The sequence below is a fragment of the Eumetopias jubatus genome, unplaced genomic scaffold (genome assembly GCF_037043125.1).
Source record: "Eumetopias jubatus isolate StellerSeaLion01/CBP00866 unplaced genomic scaffold, mEumJub1_p1.0 scaffold_14, whole genome shotgun sequence".
Taxonomy (NCBI): Eukaryota; Metazoa; Chordata; class Mammalia; order Carnivora; family Otariidae; genus Eumetopias; species Eumetopias jubatus.
Window position 1 is genome coordinate 65,060,800 of NW_028274820.1, and position 24,038 is coordinate 65,084,837.

General features: G+C 34.8%; 1 protein-coding gene across 1 annotated transcript in view; it reads left to right on the forward strand.

The window, feature by feature from the left end:
- Nucleotides 1-24,038, forward strand: part of BBS9 (Bardet-Biedl syndrome 9) — a 470,178-nt gene that overhangs the window by 170,879 nt on the left and 275,261 nt on the right. Inside the window, exons 10-15 of the mRNA XM_028092268.1 lie at nucleotides 520-701; nucleotides 5,038-5,114; nucleotides 8,250-8,303; nucleotides 14,885-14,987; nucleotides 17,293-17,397; nucleotides 19,628-19,642. Coding sequence (XP_027948069.1) covers nucleotides 520-701; nucleotides 5,038-5,114; nucleotides 8,250-8,303; nucleotides 14,885-14,987; nucleotides 17,293-17,397; nucleotides 19,628-19,642 — 536 coding nt within the window. The remainder of the gene's footprint in view (nucleotides 1-519; nucleotides 702-5,037; nucleotides 5,115-8,249; nucleotides 8,304-14,884; nucleotides 14,988-17,292; nucleotides 17,398-19,627; nucleotides 19,643-24,038) is intronic.

Here is a 24,038-nt window from a genome sequence, read left to right on the forward strand (position 1 = left end):
TGGTTAAGTGACTGCTCAGGTCATGATCCTGGAGCCGCAGGATTGAGTCCCGCATGGGGCTCCCTGCTCAGCAGTGAGTCTGCTTCTCCCTCTGACCTTCCTCCCTCTCATGCTCTCTGTATCTCATTCTCTCTCTCAAATAAATAAATAAAAAAAAAAAACAACCAACAAACAGAATCTACCAAGCAGGAGCTGGAGCGAGGATTAAATGATACAGTACTTGAAAAGCTTTTGGAGCATGATTTATCACGTAGTTAGGTCCCCCAAAGTGACAGCTATTATAATAATTGTTAAGGTTTTTTCCCCCCCGTGTAATGAATCCTAACATTGGGAGTGTTTATATAAATAAAAATCATGTTTGAAATATTTGAATTGAGTCCTTGATGTAAAACTTTAGAAATAATTATATGGCCATTTTCTTAATGGCATGTTGAAACTAAATTGAATAAAAATATTGTTGGTCAAGTCTAAATCCACCAAAAATTTGAATTATGTCTCATTTTCTCTTTCTTATTGTAGTGATTTAAAAGGAGTGATAGTCACTCTGAGTGATGATGGTCACTTGCAGTGTTCATACCTGGGGACAGACCCTTCTTTGTTCCAAGCTCCAAAGGTTGAGTCTAGAGAACTACACTATGATGAACTTGATATAGAATTGAAAGAACTTCAGAAAATCATCAAAGATGTTAATAAATCACAAGGTATCTTATTTGCAAGTTTTAGTATTTGATTTTAGTGTTCATTATAAAATTGGTATTATTTTGTATGTAGATAATATTTTGAATGTATTAGTTAATTTTCTCCTCCAGGCTTAATTAAAATCATATTTGTAAAAACAGTGTTGCTCTGTAATTTGTATTTTATAGCTTATTGCTTTTGTTAGTGTGTTTCAGGGACAGAGCTACCTAATTTTTTTTCTTTAAACTCTAAGAAAGGAACAAGACACTTCTTTGCTTAGTGGTTTCAGGACTTGAGAAGAGCATTAAACTTTAGAGTGATCATTTGTTAACTTCTAATATCCCTGAAAACATTTTAAGTTGCTTCTTTTAAAAGAAACTAAAGCAGTACATGAGTTACCACTTTGTTACTAAATATGTGGTCTTTTGCAGTTCAATGATATTATTTAGGTATGCAGTTAATTAGCTATCCAAATGTAGTGTAGCCTGCAGTATGTTGATTTCTAATGACTCAGAGGCTGATGATATTTTCAGTTTCTGAGTTTTGAGCAACTCAGTGTTATCTTTATTTGGGATTCACAGGGGTATAATTTTATTGTAAATTAAAAGGAGAAACAAAACACCAATCCTGCAGTTTGAATTGGACATGTGAAAAACATTATTTTAAGTTTTCTTCTCAGAGTCAGGTAAAAGTATTTTTTTAATGAGAAAAAATATGGAGTATTTTCACATAAGAGAAATATTAAAACAAGTAGGAATAATAAAAGAAGCAGAGCATCAAAAGCCAACCAAAACACCAGAGCCAATCTTAATCCTGATCCAATCACTTTACTAGATTTATATATTTTTGAGTCTCCATTACCAAGACAGATTCAGAGGAATTTAGATAATATATTTTAAAAATATGATTATTAAAGTAAAATTATTATGCCTTGGCTTCACACATTCTCCTAGAAAGTTTTGAAAGTAAACCAGTGAAATTTAGGTCTTTTAAGTACCTCCAATTACAGAAAACCTATTTGTTGTCAGCAACCCCCTCTCAAATGGAGAATTGTTAAAATTGGATGTGTCACATTGCAATATACACATTCCCCCCCTTTTTGATACTAGTGTTTTGGGGATTAATGGAATTATGAGTCTCTTTATGTCATTTAAAAATATAATTGAAGAAGAGTGGCATATATATGAAACATGAAATTTCCAGAGTTCATTAAATAAATTTAATGTTGCTTTTCATTTTAGATCTTGTGTCTTGAGATTTTGCCCTTTCCATAAACAATGTGTTAGTGATATTTTGATTAACACTCAACTGTGTAAAAGATTTCTCAGAAAAATCCCTTACAGCTAAAAGTTTTTTTTGCTGGCCATAGTGATGCCCTTGAGTGAGAAGGGTTGGGTTCTTTTAAAGTTGTCATTACCTTGATCCTTTTGTATATTTTGAAATAACTGCTAATTAAGGTAGGGATGTGCCCACAGACATGGGTGCAAAGTTCATTATTTACATAACCTCAAATTTTAGTTAATATTTGAAGTTCCCTGACACTTCTTTGCCATCATCCTTTGGTTTTAGTCCTAAAAAAACAAACAAACAAACAAAAACCTCCCACACACATACACACACACACACCCCAAAAAAAAAACCCAAAGAGAAACTTGTAAGAAAGAAATTTTAAAATATTTTATTTCTAGATATTGAAAAAACTTAGTATTCTGTACCCTTATAAAACTGTGGTATATTTGTTTATTAAATACCTGTAATTATATAAAAGCACTAAATCATTTCATTATAGAAGATTATGAGAAGTTAAAACTCTGAACTTTTTGATGACCTCATTATTCATTTAAATGCCACTTATTTTAGTATAGTGACTTTCATTCACAAAAATAAGTTCACAGTCTTGTGGATTATTTTTGGTACTTAGAGCTTTTTTATTTCTTCAAAGCAGAGTTTCAGCAAAATTTAAAGCCAATTTAAAGAGTACATTTTGTTGTACACCTGGTGTATATTATCTACTGTAATAAAAGTGTTTTTGAAGCTGATTTTATGTGTGTAACTTATATGAGGAATGTATGTTGTAAGCATGAAATTATAGTAATTTCTGTATGGCTCATGGGTTTTGAAGCTTTTCATATTCAGCTCATTAGTGTGAATCCTGCCTAGCATTTCTGTTACCAGTAGTCAACCACATCTGTTGGTAGGCACTTTCAAAGGCAGAATTTCCTTATAATTAAGCCAGTTGATCATGTTCTTTACCTGGGGTGTGAAGGAATGAGTATGATATTGAGATAGCCTCCCACACAATTGTGTCTTCAGGAAGGGAAAGAGAACAGTAAGAAAGGGGCATATAAATGAAACTCTGTACCCTATTGAAAATATGTCTAGGATAACTAAGTTGCCTTTACCATTGAGTACTAGAAGCATTTGTACTTGGTGACCTTGTTAGAAGATGTGTTGTTTAGGTCCAAGTCTGTCTGCACATAACACAATACCCAAATAAGGTGGCTTAAACAAGGCAGAGGTTTATTTCTTTCCCATGGAAAAGAAGTCCAGCAATGGGCAGACCAGCGTTGGTCTGGCGGTTCCACTGTCGTCAGGGACTCCAATTCTTTCTCTCCCAGGGTCATCCGTTGGTCCAGGATGGCTTCTGGAACTCCTGCCCTCACATCTGCAGCTGAGTCAGCCCCTTTAAGGATCTTTGCTGGAAGCCACACCCTGAGCAGCTTCTACTCACATCTCACTGGCCACTCCAAGCTTACAAGAGGCTGGGAAAATTCGTGTTTTAGCCGAGCACTTTGTTGCTCAGAATAAAATTGAGCTTCTTTTAGTAAAGAACTGAAGAATGGTTTTTGGGCAGGCAAGGAGCAGGCTTTCGTATTGTCACTAAGTTATGGAAATTCCTACATCCAATATTGCAGTACTGGTGGGAATGCCTGATGGCAATTGTAGGTAGTTCTTCTCTTTGTGAGACAGCTGATTCCTGTGGCATCATCCAAGAACTTTCCATGTTTTCAGTCAGCTATCCTTGGTGTGTGAGGGATGTTTCCTCTCAAGGTCACAGGGTAATTTCAGCAGTTCCAGGCATTATGTGCAAATATGATTTCCAGGGAAGAAGAGAGACATTTCTCCTAAGTCTCCCTTTTTATTATGGGGAAATAGCTTTCCCAGAAGCATGCGCCCCCCACTCCCAACTCCCTTCACCTCACGTCTGCCAGGATTAAGCCCCAGTGCTCATGCCTAAAGCAACAAATGGTCGGGGGAATGAAATCACCATGATTGGATCTGACCAATCCAAGGACTTTGAGAAGAAGGCGAATGCCTCAGTAGAATTACAGTTCTGCCACAAAGGAGGAGGAGGAGGGGAAAGTGGTTGTTAGGTGGGCAGCCAATAGTCTGTTATTCATATATATATATGTGTATATGAATGCACACACATATATACACATGTATTTTTGCATATATATTATTTAGGTTTCTTGTTCATTTAGGATCTGTGTCACTTGTTCATATCTCAGTATGCACTATAAACATTTTTAAATAGTGAAATTTTAAGTTGTGAAAATAACACGAATGTGATGAAAATAATTCTAAGAGTACTAAAAAGGTAAAACCCCCAGATCCTAGTTCCTCTAGATTATTTAAAGGTAACCTTTATCAAGAGTGCTTGTGTATTCTTTAAAAAAAATTCATGTTTATTTCTTTTTACACAAATATGTGCATATTAGATGCATTGTACAACGTCTTGCTTTTTTTTTTTATTAATAGGCACGTCCTGGAGTTCTTTTCATAATAGTGTATAAAGTTAGCTAGCACTCTTATTTATAGCTTTGGTCTATGGATCATTGCATAGTGTAGATATACCATAATCTAGTCAAGCATTTCCCTATTAATAGAAACATAGGGATTTAGGTTGTTTTTGTTTTTGTTTTTAATAACTACCAGCAGCAGAGAGGCTCCTTGGGTGTGTCTGTGAGTATTGGATAAATGCTAAGGAGTAGAATTGTTAAATCATAGGAATGTATATTTTACATTTTGATAGTTCTGCCCAACTTACCTTCAAAAAGTTATAGTTTGGGCTCCTACCTATAGTGTTAAGGAGAGAGCATTGAAGTTCCCAACACTCTTCAGTCACTGGGACACATCTTAGATAATATCTTTGGAGAAAGACAGTTTTTCTTTAAAATTTTGTAGAGGGGGAAGAATTATCAGATTTCTAATTCTGTAATGCATTAGTTTTCTTCAACTTGTGAGTATGTTTATGGGGTTGTTTTTTGATATATGGTATAGAAAAACCTTTTTAAAAAAACTGTATGCATCAGGTTTACCTTATGATTAAATATTGTTTTTCTTTTTAAATTACAGGTGTTTGGCCCATGACGGAGAGAGAAGATGATTTGAAAGTTTCTGCCATGGTTTCTCCTAACTTTGATTCAGTGTCTGTAGGTATATTCGCAGACTTTAAAAGGGTTTAGGATAGTGGTGGACTCTGCTGATTTGGGATCAATATGTATTGGTTTAAATTTTTGGTCCCCAGATAGAAACTTTAGGGAGGATAACAACTTTTAGTCTTTATTACTTTCTAGAAAAAACATTTCCAATCTCTTAGGAGTTCCTTAGGTAGGATTTTGGTCTAAAAAAAGGAGAGGATGGGGCAACAGTAGAAGATTCATTATTCTGAATCTACTTAAAAAAAAAAAACAAAACTTTTTCAGTACCAGAATATTGAGATAATCATAATCCAGGTGAATAATACCCTACAAGATTTTTGTTGAAGGTTCAATGAGCTAGTGTTGTGGGGTTGGGGGAGATGGGGGTGGGGAGGGAGGTGTCTGTGTGTGTTATTTAACAATAAACAGTTGGGCAGTTGGGCCAAGAATTATTTTTTCCTGCTGTTTCTGTCTGTGTGACCCAGGGCAGAGTATTTTATTTTCTTAGTCTCAATTTTTCTCATCTGTAAAATGGGAATAATAATAGAATCTACTTTGTTGAATTGTTATGATAACAATATCAGCATCATCATCATCAAATTACATTTTAGTTCTTTTAGCATTATCATCACCACTACCACCACCACCACCACCACCACCACCATACCCTGCATTCCACTGCTTGTCTCGTCCACTGCCGTATCTTTAGTGTCTGTCACATAATGAGTGCTCAGTATTTTTGCTTCATAAAGGAGTGGAGATGAGAAACAGGAAGGATGAAAGAGGGACTGTCCTTGGTCATGTTGCCCCATTTCCTTGTTTAGTTTTCTGTAAGCACTTGTTAGATTATAATTGGTTATGTCTCACTGCCTGCAGTTTGGGCAAAAATCTATTAAGTTTATCTGTGTCTGAATCAGAAGTTGATCAGTTTTGGCAAGTGATCAAATTCACTGGTTTTTACTATATTTGGAGTTCATGTCATGTAATTTTACCTAGGAAATGACTTCGATATTTAGGTATCAGAGCATAATATAGTAAGTACTTGTCCTAAGTTTTCAAAGATTAATCTTGGAATAAAGAGCCAACCCAAGCTGTGATAAAAATCACGTTAACATTGCCATAATATAGTAAGTTGGGCATACTTAAAAAAAAATACTATATATGAAAGAAACATTCACTCAGCTGGGTCACATAGTAGAGGCACTGTTTAAAACATTGGCCATTCAGCACACACCATTTCTCACTCTACCTGAAGGGTGTAGTCTGAGTGGAACATTTTTGCTTAGCTGACAAACGTACACACATTTTCTTGCCTTGGAAATGATTCTTATTTTCCTTTGGGCAACTTATATAATTTTTTCTAGGTTCTCTTAAACATAAACTGTTTGGAAGGAGGGATTCCCTTTCTGTTCTTTAGCAACTTTTGATCTTTGTAGGAAAAGGCCTTGTGTAATAGCACTATATTGTAATGTATATTTCCCTATTGGTAACTCAGAGTGCTGTTTCCTCTTAACTAGGTGTCTCTTTCCAGCTTCATTTTCCCTGTCTTACTATTTTTTCCTTCTTAAGATATTCCTGAGAGTATCATATTCATCCCATTAGAACACACTAACCCAACGATTTATATGGCTATGGTGTCATGGTGTCCTTTGTGTAGCTATTTCTCTCTGGCTATAATTTTATCTTCCCAAAGGACTGCTGTCCTTGAAGTACCTAGGTGTTTAAACATGGATTGAAAAGAGCAGGAAACAGGAGATGTTGGTTTCTCTTCTAGATCTGTGGACAGGTAAATGTAAAACATTTCCTGGATTTTAGGTTCTACTAGAGCAAAAAGCCTAGTTTAGTATTTTATTTTGTCATTATTATGAAAGCACACATCTAAAAAATAATATAACTTATATTAGAGTGAGGTCTTTTATAGATGAGACAAGCATTGCTGTCCTGTCTTCTGGACTGAGGTGGATCAGAGTTCATATATCGTTTACTATGGAGTTGTATAGAATAGAATATGAATCTCCCAACTCTTACTTATGGTGGTATCCAGTACATTACAGCCGTCCCTGTTGCTTAGACGTGGCTTAGGTTTTCTTAGTAAAAAAAAACTCAAATAAGTTAACTAAAAGCACAATGGATCTATTCATTGGTTGGATTAATGATTTTATGATCTTAATTGTTCCCTAATAATGGGTATTATGGAAGATTATGTTACCCCTTGGTCTTATTCTGTCATAGAGTGAGCATTTTTTCCTCTCAATCTATCACTCTAATAAGTAAATTATAAATTATAAGGAAATGTTTGCTGTATTATATTATGCTCTGAATTCTTGAAGGGGTAGGACCAAGTAACCCAGGCTGATGTTCAAAGAGTGACCTAGTTTATGATATGAGCTAGTAAAAAAATACACTTCTACTTTTATTTTCTAGGTGTAAGGCCACTCAAGCTTTGTATCATTAGTTATGTGTCTTAGATACATATTATTAATCAGAATACCTTTGGCAAGTTGAAAATATAAGGACCTTAAAGGATAGCATAATGCTTATCTGAGAAGTACAAGGAGACGTTCTTCAATATAATATAAAGAACAAGTTAATAGAATTAATTAGTTTCAATATTTTAAAAAAATTTATTTATTTATTTATTTTTTAAGATTTTATTTATTTATTCATGAGAGACAGAGAGAGAGAGAGAGAGAGAGAGAGAGAGAGAGATTGGCAGAAGGAGAAGCAGGCTCCCAAGGAGCAGGGAGCCCGATGTGGGACTCGATCCCAGGACCCTGGGATCATGACCTGAGCTGAAGGCAGAAGATAACCATCTGAGCCACCCAGGCGCCCCAAAATTTTGTTATTTAAATTCTATTAATTTCAACATTTAATAAATTTGTCAAGAGAGTATTTTAATAATAAAATATGTGACCTTTTCCTTCCATTTTGGAAAAGGTTTTTATTAGCTTATGACTTTCCAGTTGAAGGCATTCAAAAAGCCACATTGACCCTTTTAGTCTGTCATTAGATTGATAAGTCCTTTATGGTTAGTTCCCCATTTTGGTGGTGGGAAGTATATATTGCACGCATTGTGTTTACTCATTGATGGACATGTAATTTGCAACTATTCTTTCCTTCCTTCTCTTCTCAATTCTGTTTTTACAGCAAGCTACTGATGTTGAAGTGGGAACTGACCTTGTCCCTTCAGTCACAGTTAAGGTATTGTACCATGGTTCTAGACTGTATTGTGCAAACAGTATTACACATTTCATCACATCTGCCACTGTTGTCACCCTACGACTGGCTTATGGAAATGTAAAACAAGCACTTGAAATTTACACATTTCCCTCAGCCTTGGGTAGGAAGCATAACCTTTATTGTTTCCTACAAATATAAAACTGATAATTGCATTTGTAGCAATGTTATGTAATATAAATAATTTTTATGGGTTATGCTTAACCATTATGTTTAAATGATCTAGGGTCTTTTTTCTAGAAACAAAATTAGCATTTTAAATATGTTGGAGGAATTGTGTCATCACCATTTATGATAGACCAACCCGTGAATTGCAGCATCATATATATATAGGGGAATCATATGAATACTACTATCTTTCTTCTATCTATAATTATGTGTATATTTGAGAAGAATTTCCACTCATCTACCTGCCATAACATTAACTTTAAATGGATGTATTTATAGCAAGAAAATATTAAATGAAGAAGCCACAAAGTAGAGTAATGACAAATTGATAATCCTAAAAAAATAGAATATGAAGGATGTGGTTTTGGTTAAGATTTTTAGTTCTGTCATTGTAGAATTTTAGAACTAGAACTCAAATGTAGAACCCTCTTAAGGCATTTAGATTAAAGCGTGGTAATCAGTCAGCACGTTATTAAGCTGAAAATATTTATCACTGCCCAGACCTTGGAGCCAGGAAAAGTTGTGGATCTTGGCGATTTGCTTAGTTAAAACTTGGACAGGACTTTTTATTTTCTTAGATTATGGGTTGCTGTCCTTGGAGGAGCTTGACAGGGCACCAGGCTTTACCAATTGTGTTCGCTTACACTGGACCCAGCGGGTGGCCCAAGTGTGGGGATCTTTGGTAGAAGTTGAAGGGAGCCCAAACTTGTAACAGTTTCCTAAGCTAATTTTTTTGGATTCTTGCCACTGGAAACAAGGGTGGTCTTTCCCCAGTTCTCCCTCCCCCCATCCAATCAAAGGCTCTATCTCATTAATACCTCTGAGTCTGGAAAAGCAGTAGTGGCAAGAAATCAAACACTTAAAAAAAAAAATGCTGCAGAGTTCCAGGAATGATCTATAGACTTTTGTGTAGAGAAACCTCTTTTTTATCTATCTACCGATACTGTTCAGACACACACACATAATAATTCAGGAGCACACTATAAATTGCAAAAAGAAATCCTGTACTTAAACCAGATAACAGTGCTCATGCTAATTCCCACCCCCCCCACCAACTGCTGGTTATTGCTGTAAGTAAATACACCTTTCTCACCTATGCAGTTTTTAGGCTTTCACGTGTAATAATAGCCATCTTAAAATGATGGCATGAAACTACTGGAAAGTTCTCCTTCATTAATGGAATTTTTATATTTGAGAATGACTAAGTCTCAGCTCTCTTCCTTATTGCCATTATTAAGAGCATGAGAAAGAATGCAACACAGAAGGGTTGCATAAAATCAGCTGGACTTGTACAGCAGACACAATGACTTCCTGATTCTGTCAGACAGTTTCTATACAAATTTTGCTATAAATCTCTTCTTATAGTTTTTTATAACAACAGCAGCCAAGATATATAACCATGCAAGTTTCCATTATAATAAATCCTGTTAATTGAGAAAATTTTTCCATTCGTTCCAAGTGAATGAAGATGTGGCTACCTTGAGTATGTGTGCACGATGCGTGACCATCTCTTCCAGGCAACTAAGGCGGAGTGGTTGTTCATACCTGGCCTTTGGAGTCATATTTATATATCTAGGATAAAACTTTGGTATTATATTTCCTAAGGATCATGTTTCATTTTGTTAGAACCAGAAAACAGCATGGAAAATTCTTATATTAATGTTTTATATTTTCCCCTTAATATTCTGTAATTATTCTTCTCTTAAAATATGAGGTTTATGATCTAGCCAAGTCTTTAACTCTTTTTTTTTTTTTTTTTTTGGCTCAAACACAAGTCTTCTTTGTTCCTCTAGTTATTTTCATCACACATCTCCTTGGTTCACATTTGAAAATGCCTAGGCCATTGTTGGGGTTTAATAAATCTGTGCATGAGAGCTATCATGATTTTACACAGTGTAAAATTGTGTGATCATTGTCTAAGTACACATTGTTATGCCAGGTGGAGTCAGAATGTCTTTTTTTTTTTAAGATTTTATTTATTTGAGAAAGAGAGAGAGAGCATGAGCTGGAGGGGGAGGGGTAGAGGGGGAGGGAGAATAAGGGGGGCTCAATGCTGGGCTCCATATGGGGCTCCATCCCAGGACCCTGGGATCATAACCTGAGCCACAGGCAGATGCTTCACCAACTGAGCCACCCAGGCGGTCCAGAATGTATGTTCTCTTATAAGCAGCTTATTACTACTTTAAAGATTTTTCATTTTCACTTTTAAAACTAAGCTCTTATGATATATTCATGGTGATAGTTTTCAGTTGTCTTGCACATATTGGCTTATTGGTCTTGGACATGTTATTTAGCTTCTCTGAACCTCTCTTTTTAAACTGTAAAATGAGGATACTTTTTAATTACAGGCTTGTTTTGAGACTTAACCACAGTTGATTAAGAGCATGGACTCTGGATTCTGGCAGACAGAAGTTAAATTGTGGTTCTTTTACTTATAATCAGAGTGGCCTTGGGCAAATTATTTAGCTTCTCTGAACCACAGTTTTCTCTTCTGTAAAATGATGTATAGTGATAGTCCCTGTTTCATGATGTTGTGAAGATTAAATGAGATAATGCACACAAATAATTTATTCACATGGTTCCATGAATATAAAAGGCCGTTAATGGTTATCATTAATATTATTAATTTTATTTAAAAATATATGTATAGACTAGCATTATATTATTATTTATAGTAAAATATTTAAGTTGTATCCTGTTTATTCAGTGGACCTGGCATAATTTCTTCTTCCCATAATTACCATCAAGATTTTACTAAAATTTTTTTGTTTATAGTGATCAGATATCATGAAGGAAGCTTTGCTTGTGGTATGCAGATTCCCCTCATGTATTCCCAGGGCTTATAAAGTAAAAATTGAGGATTCATTGTTCATTTGCTGTATTTATTGTATTTATTTGCATCAATAGTTATCCTTTCAAATTTTATTTTGCAAGTCAAAATTTTTGTGTTTAACTTATTTTTTAAGTTGTATAGACTACCCACATCATTTAAAATGATTGCACGATACTTACTGAATCTAATTATATGTATATAATGTTTCTGGGCCAGTTGTGTATTCCTGTATATTGTTTCTTTCTCTATAGTATGTGTGTGTACGTATATATTATATATATATGAATATATATGTAAAATATATATTAAGGAATAGGTGATACATGCCTTTTACTTAAGAGAAATTTGAAAACTACTTTTCTTAAAAATAAGTGTACCCTTGCACTATGTGAGTTAATAATCACATGTATTTCTCTCATATACTAGAATCTAATAACTCGACTATAAGTTGCTCTACAGCAAAGGTGCCATATAGAAGAGTGCTTCTTAACTCTGGTAGTACATAGGTATCATCTGGGGAGCTAGGAAAAAAAAAAACAATACCCAGAACTACCCCCAGAGATTGTGATTCAGTTGGTATACCAACCCTACCTGGCAGTTGACTGTGGTTAAGTCTGGCTTACCATACCAACCACGTGGATGAACTCATCCAAATGAGACTGTTCAAAGGTTGGGACTTTTAGGACACAGAAGTCCAAAGAGAGAACATGCGCAACGGAAGTAAGATCTTTAAGCTTTTTCTTTGATAGCCTGAAAAATGATGCCCCTTAGCACTGTGGCCCAGTAAAAATCCACGGGCCTGATGTTTTCTGCTGCTGTTCCTCCTTAGGGAGTGAGAGAAGTCCTGGCCTTCTTTACCCAAACCTGTCCTACTTCCCAGTCACACTGTTAACCCAGAGTTCTTAGCTTTTGATTCTAATATGGGAGGGTTTTCTTAGCGTCACCATATAAGAGCACCAGTTTAGAAATGCAACCAGCTGAGATATGCAGCAGTCAATATTGCCACTCTTTGATATTTTCTAGAATTAGATCTGATTTTTGTGTTAAGCCATGGAATAAAATGTGGTGCTTTGATATGTATCTAGGCTAGTAAATATCCACCTAGTAAGGAAATCTTTAGAGAATAATTAATTTATGCAAAAGATGGTATGCAGATACTAGATAAGATAATCCCATTGCCACATCTATACGTAAAAGAAAATGAATACATATTTCATGATGTAATTATTCACCAAGTGCAGGGCAGATTTTTCCTTTTTTTTTTTAAATGTGTTTATTTATTTAAAAAATTTTTTTAAAGATTTTATTTATTTGACAGAGAGATAGAGAGAGAGTACAAGTAGGCAGAGAGGCAGGCAGAGGGAGAGGGAGAAGCAGGCTGTCTGCTGAGCAGGGAGCCTGATGCAGGGCTCGATACCAGGACCCTGGGATCATGACCCGAGCCAAAGGCAGCCGCTTAACCAACTGAGCTACCCAGGCGCCCCTCTTTAAAAAATTTTTAAATTAACATATAATGTATTATTTGTTTCAGGGGTACAGGTCTGTGATTCATCAGTCTTACACAATTCGGTGCTCACCATAGCACATACCCTCCCCAATGTCTATCACCCAGCCACCCCACCCCTCCCACCCCCCTCCCCTCCAGCAACCCTCAGTTTGTTTCCTGAGATTAAGAGTCTCTTATGGTTTGTCTCCCTCTCTGGTTTCATCTTGTTTCATTTTTCCCTCCCTTCACCTATGATCCTGTGTCTTGTTTCTCAAATTCCACATATCAGTGAGATCATATGATAATTGCCTTTCTCTGATTGACTTATTTCACTTAGCATAATACCCTCTAGTTCCATCTACATCATTGCAAATGGCAAGATTTTGTTTTTTTTGATGGCTGCATAATATTCCATTGTGTGTGTGTGTGTGTGTGTGTGTGTGTGTGTGTGTGTGTGTGTGTGTACACACCACTTCTTCTTTATCCATTCATCTGTTGTTGGACATCTTGGCTCTTTCCATAGTTTGACTGTTGTGGACATTGCTGCTATAAACATATCAGACTCAACACCCAAAGGACAAATAACCCAATCAAGAAATGGGCAGAAGACATGAACAGATATTTTTCCAAAGAAGACATGCAAATGGCCAACAGACACATGAAAAAGTGCTCAACATCACTCAGCATGAGGGAAATCCAAATCAAAACCTCAATGAGTTACCACCTCATACCAGTCAGAATGGCTAAAATTAACAAGTCAGGAAACGGCAGATGTTGGCAAGGAGGCGGAGAAAGGGGAACCCTCCTACACTGTTGGTGGAAATCCAAGCTGGCGCAGCCACTCTGGGAAACAGTATGGAGGTTCCTCAAAAAGTTGAAAATAGAGCTACCCTATGACCCAGCAATTGCACTACTGGATATTTACCCCAAAGATACAAATATAGTGATCCAAAGGGGCACGTGCACCCCAGTGTTTATAGCAGCAATGTCCTTTGCTTTTTATAAAACATTTTAATGGTTTTATTGAGATATAATTCATATACCATACAATTTACTCATATAAAGAATTCAATTCAGTGATTTTTATTATATTTGCGGAGTTGTGGAACCATCACCGGAATTTAATTTTAGAACATTTTTGTCCCCCTTAAAAGTAACCACATGCTCCCTTTCCTCTTCCATGGTCCACCCCTCCCCCGTTCCCATCCCTCAGCGGCTTCTAATCTATTTTCTGTCTCTATAGATTTGCCTATTCTGGACATTTCATATAAATGGAATCATACAATATGTGGTTCTTTGTGACTGGCTTCTACCCCTTAGCACAATGTTTTTAAGGTTTACCCATGTTATAGCATGTGCCAGTACTTCATTTCTTTTGATTACTGAATACACTGAATACTATTTCATTGTAAGGATATACCATATTTTGTTTATCCGTTCATCAGTTGATGGACATTTGGGTTGTTTCTACTTTTGGCTATTGTGAAGAATGCTGCTATGAAATCTGTGTACAATTTTTGGGGGGACATATATTTTCATTTCTCTTGGCATGGAATTGTGAGGTCATATGGTAAATTTATGTTTAATTTTTTAAGAAACTGTCAAAACTATTTTCTTGCATGGCTATACCATTTTACATTCCCATCAGCAGTGTATGAGGTGTTTTTCCTCACATTCTTGCTAACACCTATTTTGTGTCTGTTCTTTTGAATACAGCATTTTAGTAGATGTGTAGTAGTATCTCATTGTGGTTTTAACTTGTATTTCATAGTGATTAAAGATATTGAGCATGTTTTCATGTGCTTGTTTGGCCATTTCTATATCTTCTTTGGAGGGAAGTCTGTTTAACTCCTTTGTCCAGTTTCTAACTGGGTAGAAATTACCACTTACCTACTTACCAATTAATCTACTATTTATGTTACATGTTATGTTTGTCACTACTCATTTTTTCTCACAATGTTTCCTAATTATTTGCTAATGATTTTTTACATACTTTTGCTATCCTATCAGTTTGGATAAAATGTAATTTTCTATTAATAACAATTTCTGTTTCCTTAGGTCACATTGCAGAATCGACTGGCACTGCAAAAAGCCAAATTATCAGTCTATGTGCAACCACCTTTAGTATTGACCTGTGATCAGTTCACCTTTGAATTTATGGGTAAGTGTTCTGTTTTGGCTTAAAGTCTATCATGGTGTGAGGTTTTCTTTTATTTAAAGAAAATTTTTTTTAGTTAGTATGTTTATTTCATGGCTTATATTTCTTGTCTGAATAAGTGAGGCTGGTATCTTTCTAAAATCAGTGATTGGGGCGCCTGGGTGGCTCAGATGGTTAAGCGTCTGCCTTCGGCTCAGGTCATGATCCCAGGGTCCTGGGATCGAGTCCCGCATCGGGCTCCCTGCTCCTTGGGAGCCTGCTTCTCCCTCTGCTTCTCTCTTTCTCTCTCTCTCTCTCTGTCTCTCATGAATAAATAAATAAAATCTTAAAAAAAAAAAGAACTGAAGTTTTTAAAAAAAAATAAAATAAAATCAGTGATTGTGTTGTTTTGCTTATATTTTCCCTCCAAACATCAAGCATGATTGATACTTTTTTAAAAAATAGCAATATTCAGTGAATGGTCATTGAGCTGAAGTAATTATAGATTTTCAAGTGCTTTCTTTAACTGGATGGGCCTGTAATTGTATTTTAATACTATAATTTGGAAGGCTTTCTTTATTGGTGTTTCTCTAGTGAGCTGTTTATTGAATCAGTTATGTTTGAAGAAAGAATATTGGCTTTGGAGTCTGGCCTGAATTTGAATTCTGGCTCTGACACTTACTCGATGTGTAACCTTCGTCAAACTACTTTAGTAATTACTTGGAACCTTCATTTCTTTTAATCTGCAGAAAGGGGATAGTGATATCTGTCTTGCAGGGCTGTTTTGCGGATTTAATTAGAAAATGAAGCTGTGTAAGATACCTGTAATAATGCCTAAAATAGTAGACAGGTCATAAATGGCCACTTTTGGTAAGATTTCTTTGCACAGAATCTCTCATGTCCTATCATTTGCATCCCAGTTGTCATTAGTCCCATCAAAATGATTTCTGTTTATCTTTCTAGTCTTTTTCTTTCTTTGTTTACTGCTGCTGTTCAGCTGGTCATTCTATATCTTATTCATGGAGTCAAGAACACATTTCTCTCTTTTGCCTTTGTATTATCAACCCTTACTTGAGTGCGCCGGACAGATAGGGGGAATTCAATAAAATATTAATTGAAACACTGAATGAATGGTCGAATGGTTGAAGTAACCTTGTAGGTGAGAATCATTGGATTTTCACTTTATTTTCTATTCTTTTCACAATACTTACAATTTGTCTTTCTTTTATTATTATTATTTTTATATATTTTTATTTTTTATTTTATTATGTTAATCACCATACATTACATCATTAGTTTTTGATGTAGTGTTCCATGATTCACTGTTTGCACACAACACTCAGTGCTCCATGCAGAACGTGCCCTCTTTAATACCCATCACCAGGCTAACCCATCCCCCCACCCCCTCCCCTCTAGAACCCTCAGTTTGTTTCTCAGAGTCCATAGTCTCTCATGGTTCGTCTCCCCCTCCGATTTCCCCCCCTTCATTTTTCCCTTCCTACTATCTTCTTTTTTTTTTTTTTTAACATATAATGTATTATTTGTTTCAGAGGTACAGGTCTGTGATTCAACAGTCTTACATAATTCACAGCACTCACCATAGTACATACCCTCCCCAGTGTCTATCACCCAGCCACCCCATCCCTCCCACCCCCCCACCACTCCAGGGTATTATGCTAAGTGAGATAAGTCAATCAGAGAAAGATATGTATCATATGATCTCACTGATATGAGGAATTCTTAATCTCAGGAAACCAATTTGTCTTTCCAAAACACATTCTGAACAATTTATTTTTCCAGTTAAAAACCTCTTAAGACTGCCTAACACAGGTTGGAGGTCCAATACATGAATATAGAAGTCTATGTACAATCTGCAAAGTTGTTACAGTTACATCCTTATGCAGTCCCCCCTCCCATTTTCCCCTGCAGTCGGTATTCTAGCCATGATAAAGTGTACTAATCCCTGTTCCCAGATTCTCTTGCCTTTTTGTGTACATATTTCTCTGATCATGCTGCCTATTCATCTGACTAAAGACAAGCAGTGATGTAGAATATGGGCACCCTTGTTCTGAAGTCAGTTTCCAGTTCTCTGTTAGATGTATGACCTCGGGCAAGTTTCTTAATCTCTCTGTAGCCAGTCTCCTCATGCACAAAAGTTGGGGACAATAATAGTGCACACCTTACTGGGTTATTGTGAGGATTAAATAAATTAATCCATGTAAAGTGCTTAGGATACTAGCTGGCATGTAGTGTATGCATAATTTTAACTGTTGTTAATAATAATTGTCCAAAATTTTGTAACTTAATATTACTTTTACATTGCTTATAGCACCAGAGATGAGTAGAACAGTATCGTTTTCTGTTTATCTGAAAGGGAGTTATACACCACCTCAGTTGGAAGGAAATGCTGTTGTTTCTTATTCCAGACCATCAGGTAAGCACGCAGTTGTTCACAGATTTATAAGCCTAATTACTCCTTTTAAAATATTGGGGTTATGAGTTAAATATTTAAATGTTTAAGACTGAAAAACACATTGTAAAATATTACTAAATGGAGAAATAACTCTTTCCTAGTGTTAAATGAAATTGTATGTCCAAATTACTGTTGTGTGTTATAAATTATTAGAGATAAGTCTATTTAGCTGATTTCCACATATAATGTTTGATTCTGTCTTCTCAATTAATAGCAAATATGATATATTTTTATTCACACTCAAAGAATGGTATTAGACTTCACTTATTTGTACAAAGAAGAAAAGCCTTGTCTGAATTAGTGAAAAAGACTATTATGAAATGCTCTAATATAAAGCAGTATTCAGAGTTTCAGAGACTGTTCTAATGACTAAATAAAACTCTAGTATCGTACGTGTTAAAATATTTAAGAACAGATTTACTAAAATTTGATCTGTGCTTTTTCAAGGAACTCTTTTTAAATTAAAAACGTTATCTTCAGTCCAGTTGAGATTCAGTTAGTGTAAATTTCAACTTCGTTTGGTTAAATTTTATAGTTTGTTTTTTTCCCTGTGCAGTGAATTTTTCATATTAACTGTTTGACAATCTGTTTATTGGTAGAATATGAATAATTAGTCATTGCTTTTTTTTTCAATGTTTTAACGTAGTGTAACTGATAATAGGATATTTTAGCAAGGTTGCATTTGTGTTTTTTAAACATTTCTGTACAGTTTTTTTAGTTCTAAAAGTTTTAGAGATGCCTTGATTATCTTTTTCTTTTCTACTGATGTCCACTTTGTGTATTTAGCAATGCTTTTTAATAATTATAGTTTTAATTTTGTCTAAGTGAATTTTCTGGCTTATGCATTGACAACCCTATACTCTAAGATAACGTTATCACTTTAATACATGTTTTCAAAATCTACTTCTTCTGCTTTGTAAGTTATTTTGCTTTAAGTTGTTAAAAAAATTCATTATTAACCAGTATTGACCATTTTAATCATTTACCTATATTTTCAAAATCTGGGGTTATGTAAATATTTTATGTTTAAATGACTTTGAGGAAGCTGGCTTCAGAAAGAAATACAAAACTTCCATAAGGCATCAAAGAGAGACTTCTTTAGTTGGATATTTCTGAAAAGAACATTGAAAGTTTTAGTGTTATTTTAATTTTGAGTTCTGAAATAAAAAAGAAAAATATTTGGCTAAAATCTCTAGATCGTTTATCATTAATTGAGCATCTCAATAATCATAGGCACTTTTACACTTTTTATCCTTGTTACACTTCAAATATGTGTTGTAGAGACTGTTGATGCCTTAATTCAACTAAGTATTTCATTTGTTTTCAGAGAAAGGGGTGACACTGGTTGAATATGAATTTAAAATAGAGAAATGGGTTACATAGCAAGTGGACAAAATGCTTTAAAAATATGTTATAAAGTTGTAAAATCAGTCTGTGATCTTATGGTTATACATACCATTTTTAAAACTATTATGCTTTTCTATAGACAGAATTTAAAAGATTATAAATTATTGCTAAACCAAAGAGAATAGCATTAATTAGTTGAAAGTTAATTAGAAATTAAAATGTAAAAAAAGTCTATAAAAATAAAGGAATACCAAGACAAGCCAAAAACAAAAAGACATTATAATATAAGTGAGAGTAACTGGAAATACTGTGTATTTGGCATTTCCCTCAAATTTTTTTCCCAACAATTCATTTAATCCTCTTGATGTCATTTACATATTGAGTCTGGTTTGCTCTTGATCTAGATCATATACCTTATGACTTTTTTTTGCCACATTTACACTGAAATAACACACTGTCATTGACTTCTGAGAATGAATGTACAAATATATTGTTAGATTTCACTTATTCATGTTATATTCTTCAGTTGTGAATTGACTTATTTTTATTGGGGGCCATTTAAATCATCTGAGAGAATCTCAAAAATTTTAATTTATTTATATATATATATTTTAATTTAATTTTATTATGTTATGTTAATCACCATACATTACATCATTAGTTTTTGATGTAGTGAACCATGATTCATTGTTTGCATATAACACCCAGTGTTCCATTCAATACGTGCCCTTTTTAATTTATATTTTTAAGCAGATGTGTATTAAATTTGTGTTGTAATTTTACCACAAATAATTTGTTGCATTCTTTCTCCCCTGTCCTTTTTTGCATTGCCTCTGGTGGATAGATCGAAGTCCTGATGGTAAGTGAAAAGATAATTTAGAACAAAATGAATTTCAGAATTGAAATTTGGTCAGTGAATTAACTGGTATTATACCATGAATGAACTATTTTTATAGACTGCTATTTTAACTATAGAAACTTCTTTAGGATGATTCAGTGCCTTCATGTGGCTATGGAGAGGATCATAAATGTTTCCTTACATAGAGACTTGTCATTCATTATTAGTTGTTTCAGAGTCATGAAAAAGAATGAAGCTCCATGACTTTTTTGGAAAAAAAAATCAAAAGTGTCATTGACCACTTATATCTGTAAGTTATTGGTGATTTACTCATATGCTCTGCTATCTTATTTTACTTAAAATAAAGAAAGAATAAAGAAAAAATGGTGTTCGTCACTGAATTCTCATCGTCTGTTTTCTTTTTCTTTCTTTCTTTCTATCTTTTTTTTTTTGTAATTGATTGAGGGCTGGGGTAAAGTGGTCAAAATGTCACTAGGGTATAGGGAAAGGATAGGCCCTGTGAGGTCTTTTTGATCATGCTAGTGGTTTTGATGTTTATTCTGTGACCAAAGGGTAGCCACTAAATGGTTTTAAGTATGTCATGAAGTGCATGGATGTGAACATGCACACATATGCTTTTGCCCCAGAAAGGACAGGAACAGATTTGTATTTTGGAAAGATCACTCTGACTCAGTGTGAAGAACTGGTTTTGAAGCCAAATTGCCTGTCAGAATTACAGCTGGAGGTTATTGCAGTGGAGTAGAGTAGAGGTGTTGGAGATGGGGCAGAGACCTATTCAGGCTTCAGCTCAGTAGCAGTGAGCACCTCTGTTGCAGAGATCTTCATATCTGAGTACCATCTCTAGTCAAAGGGATCAGGGTTCTTAGAGAAAAGGCTGTTTCCAGGTCTGGAGAAGGGAAAATAAGAGAGTCTGTTCTATATTGTTGGGTCAGAGAGCAAAGAAGTGGTCAAGAGAAATGATCACAGTACCTCACAATGATTCAGAAGCCGGTGGAGGAGTTTCCACTGGCTAGATATGGGACATTTTGAGCATCAAAATCATAATAATGGTAATTTATTATAATATATTGAAGACAGAACTAGAATCTGTCAGTACAGTGATAAAATAAAGGCACGTATAGAAGGAAAACTCTGCAAAAGGAGGTCAGCTAATAAGTGTAGAATGGGTGATAGAGTTAGAGAATCATTATTTTGCAAAACCTTTGTAATAATTAGTTCAGGAAAGATTCATCAATGGACACTAAATTCATTGGAGTAATAGAATATTCAGTCTCAAAACATTACCTCATGGATTACTTTTTAATTACAAGGAGAAAACAGTCTCTACAGGAGTGGTTTGGTAACACTACCATAACCAAGTGATCAATGTTAGTGTCATTAATATCAGCACAAACTGACATTATATACTACCTGTACTGATGCACACATCTTTTGAGACATACAGATTTTCTGTTTTCTATATGTCCGAATAGATCCACTGCTCTCTCTAATCAGAGCACCACAAGCACTTATTCTGTGGGCCTATTTCTTATCTTGTTTAGAATTTGTGGGGCAATGTCATCAAGGTTCTGACCCCTTGAACTTACCTGGGCCAATGTTGATTGTTACCTATTTTGTTTTCCCCAATCCTTTATGTATGCCTGTGCTGCAATACCAATCATAATATGAATTTCAATAAGTTTGTTCCTTAGGTTTCCCTAGTAGATTTTGGGCTCCTCGGGAGCAGGGTTTAAGTACTCATCTTTGAATTGTGCGATGTCAGGGTAGATGACAGGCACTTAGAGTATGTCCTACTTTAACTATTTTTCTTTCTCAACACAGACTTAATATGGTGGTTTATTAGATATTTTAAGATAAATATTAGATAACAATATTAATTAGTAATAAATAAGTACTTAAAAAATAATGGCAGTGATTTACTCATACAGTTTTGGTAATGCCAACAACTTGAGTTGCATTGTATCTGGGAAGTGAAATTATATTTATATGAGAAACATTTTAATAGGAGTAAGTGTTTAGCTTAATAACATGAAATATACTTGTCAAATTGGGATTTTGGGTTATTAAAAATAACTGATTATTAACAATAAATATTTACATTTTACTTGGCAAGTTTGGATCTAGCTAGTAAGATTTTATACTAACTTTTGTAAAATACCATATTATTTAAATGATTAATTTTAACTTTAAAAAACTGGTTAAGGTTATTATTGAAAGGAATTTACTCCCTCTTACTGTAACTTCAGTCCAAACCATGAGAAAAAAAAAAATCACAATACATGGAAATTTTAGTATTTCAATACAAAGCTAATAATCTCTTGTGATATATTTTTAAATTATAATTAAGCTTTACAGAGTAGGGTTACAATATTCAGCTTCACCTAGTTGGCAAGATTAAATAATATATTGCTACTTAGATCTTAACTTACACACAAGGCTTCAAGTTTCAAAGACTGGTCCATTTTATTGGCCTGATCTGTTCAGGCTCTTTGCAGATAAGCAGTTCTGCTTTTACATGTGGAAAAAGAGAAGCAAAGGAGGTTTTATGTTGTCCCATAAGAGTTAGTCTCCATTATGTCTGCATTAAAGTTACATGACATGGGCAGTGTAAAACATGACTGCAGATGGGGCACAGTACGTAGCCAGACATAACAGGAAGGGATCAAGGAAGTTCTGGCTCCCAGACATTGCTACTGCTTTGGGGTTCCTTGTTTTCAAAATGAAATGACTCTAGCAGGCCCCTGGAAAGAGTTCTGAAGGCATTATATAGATGTGTAATATATATAGTTATTCTACTCTGATATATATGTTCTTTTCTCCTCCCCCCCCCCCCCAAAGCACATTTGGTTTCTCTCTTGACAGTGATACTGGGCTCTTGGGTGTGCCAGGTGTAATTAGAATTGTCTTCCTGGAGAAATTGTTCTGTCAAGAGTGGATTTAGTGTGAATTTTCTCTCTAAGTGTTAAATAATTTTGTGATTAATTGCACCAGAGTAGTTGCGACTATCCATTTCCTCTGTTAGGCTAGAAAGGGAAGTGTCTGAAGGAGAGGTGATTATATTTGGTAAAAAACTGCAGAACAAAGTCATTCTGATGAACGAGTAGGCCAATATTTGAGTATTATAAATGACATTTTTTTTTCTCAGCAAAACAGAGAGTTATTTGAATAAGCCAGATACAGAGACTGTTTTTCCAACTACATAGAGAAAATATCACTGATGGTAGGCAAAGTTAGGACCAATTAGACTTTCATCTAAGTCAAAAGCTATTCTAGTAGCAAATTTGAAAAGTCTTTAAATACATGCAATTCTTTCTTTCCTTATTATAGGTACATATATGCATGCATTCACACATACCTCTATACCTCTGGCTTCAGGTTCTTAGATGCAATCACAGCCTGAAGAGTAAATTGTTAGCAAATTTTCATTTCAGGTTTTTCAAGAAAGCATAAAGCTCAATAGAAATGTGCCTCTGATAAACTCCATGTCTAAATAATGGAGATTGTATTTTAAAAGACTGGGGTTTTAATTTAATGGAAAGTAGTGTTAAATACTGGCATTACAATTTTTCTTTTTAAAGATATGTTTTCCTTAAACTGGTTTTTAAAGGATTTCATTTCCCCCCCGCCCCCCACCAATGGTAAAACTTTTCAAGCTGCCAGCGTTTAAAGAATAGCCATAATCATTTTATTAAGTATGAGTGTCATCATTTTTCAAAATAATGTTTTCCAAATGTCCTATGAAACAGGTTTACAGTTCTTGGAGAGAAAAGCAATTATGGAGGGTTTCTACAAATCTTAGCAACTGCAGACCATTGCCCTAGTGTGTGATACTGTCATTAACTGACTTGAGTTGTGAATTGAGTTATAATGTATTTCCCTTCTTGGGTTCATTAGTGTTTGCAAGCCATTTGTTTCAATTTCTGAAAACATATATATATGACCAGTTTCTTTAGCTCTAGGTTCTTGGAAATTTAGAGTAACTCAGTAACATAAGACATAACATATAGACTCAGCAACATAAGGCCAGTGTTATTGATTGTGATTAATTTTTTTTTTTTTACCACCAACTCAAATAGTATCTATCTGATCCAAGTGAAGTAGAGCCACAGTTTTAGCAGTATAGTTTCAGAAGGACATTTATAGTCAAATTTTGTTTGAACACTTAGCTCAGACTTTGGGTGAAAGTATATAGAAAGGTAGCTTCTCTTCATGCCTGTACAGAATTGTCAAAAGATGACGGATTTTTTTCCATTACTACATTCATTAAAAGTGAAGGAAATGGAAATAGGTTTTAGTGTCTTTGTTCTTTCCAGGCTGCATCTATTAATTGAGGCTGTAATTTATATATTGTAGAGGAAACATATTAGTAGGTATATTTCCATAATTTGGAGTTATA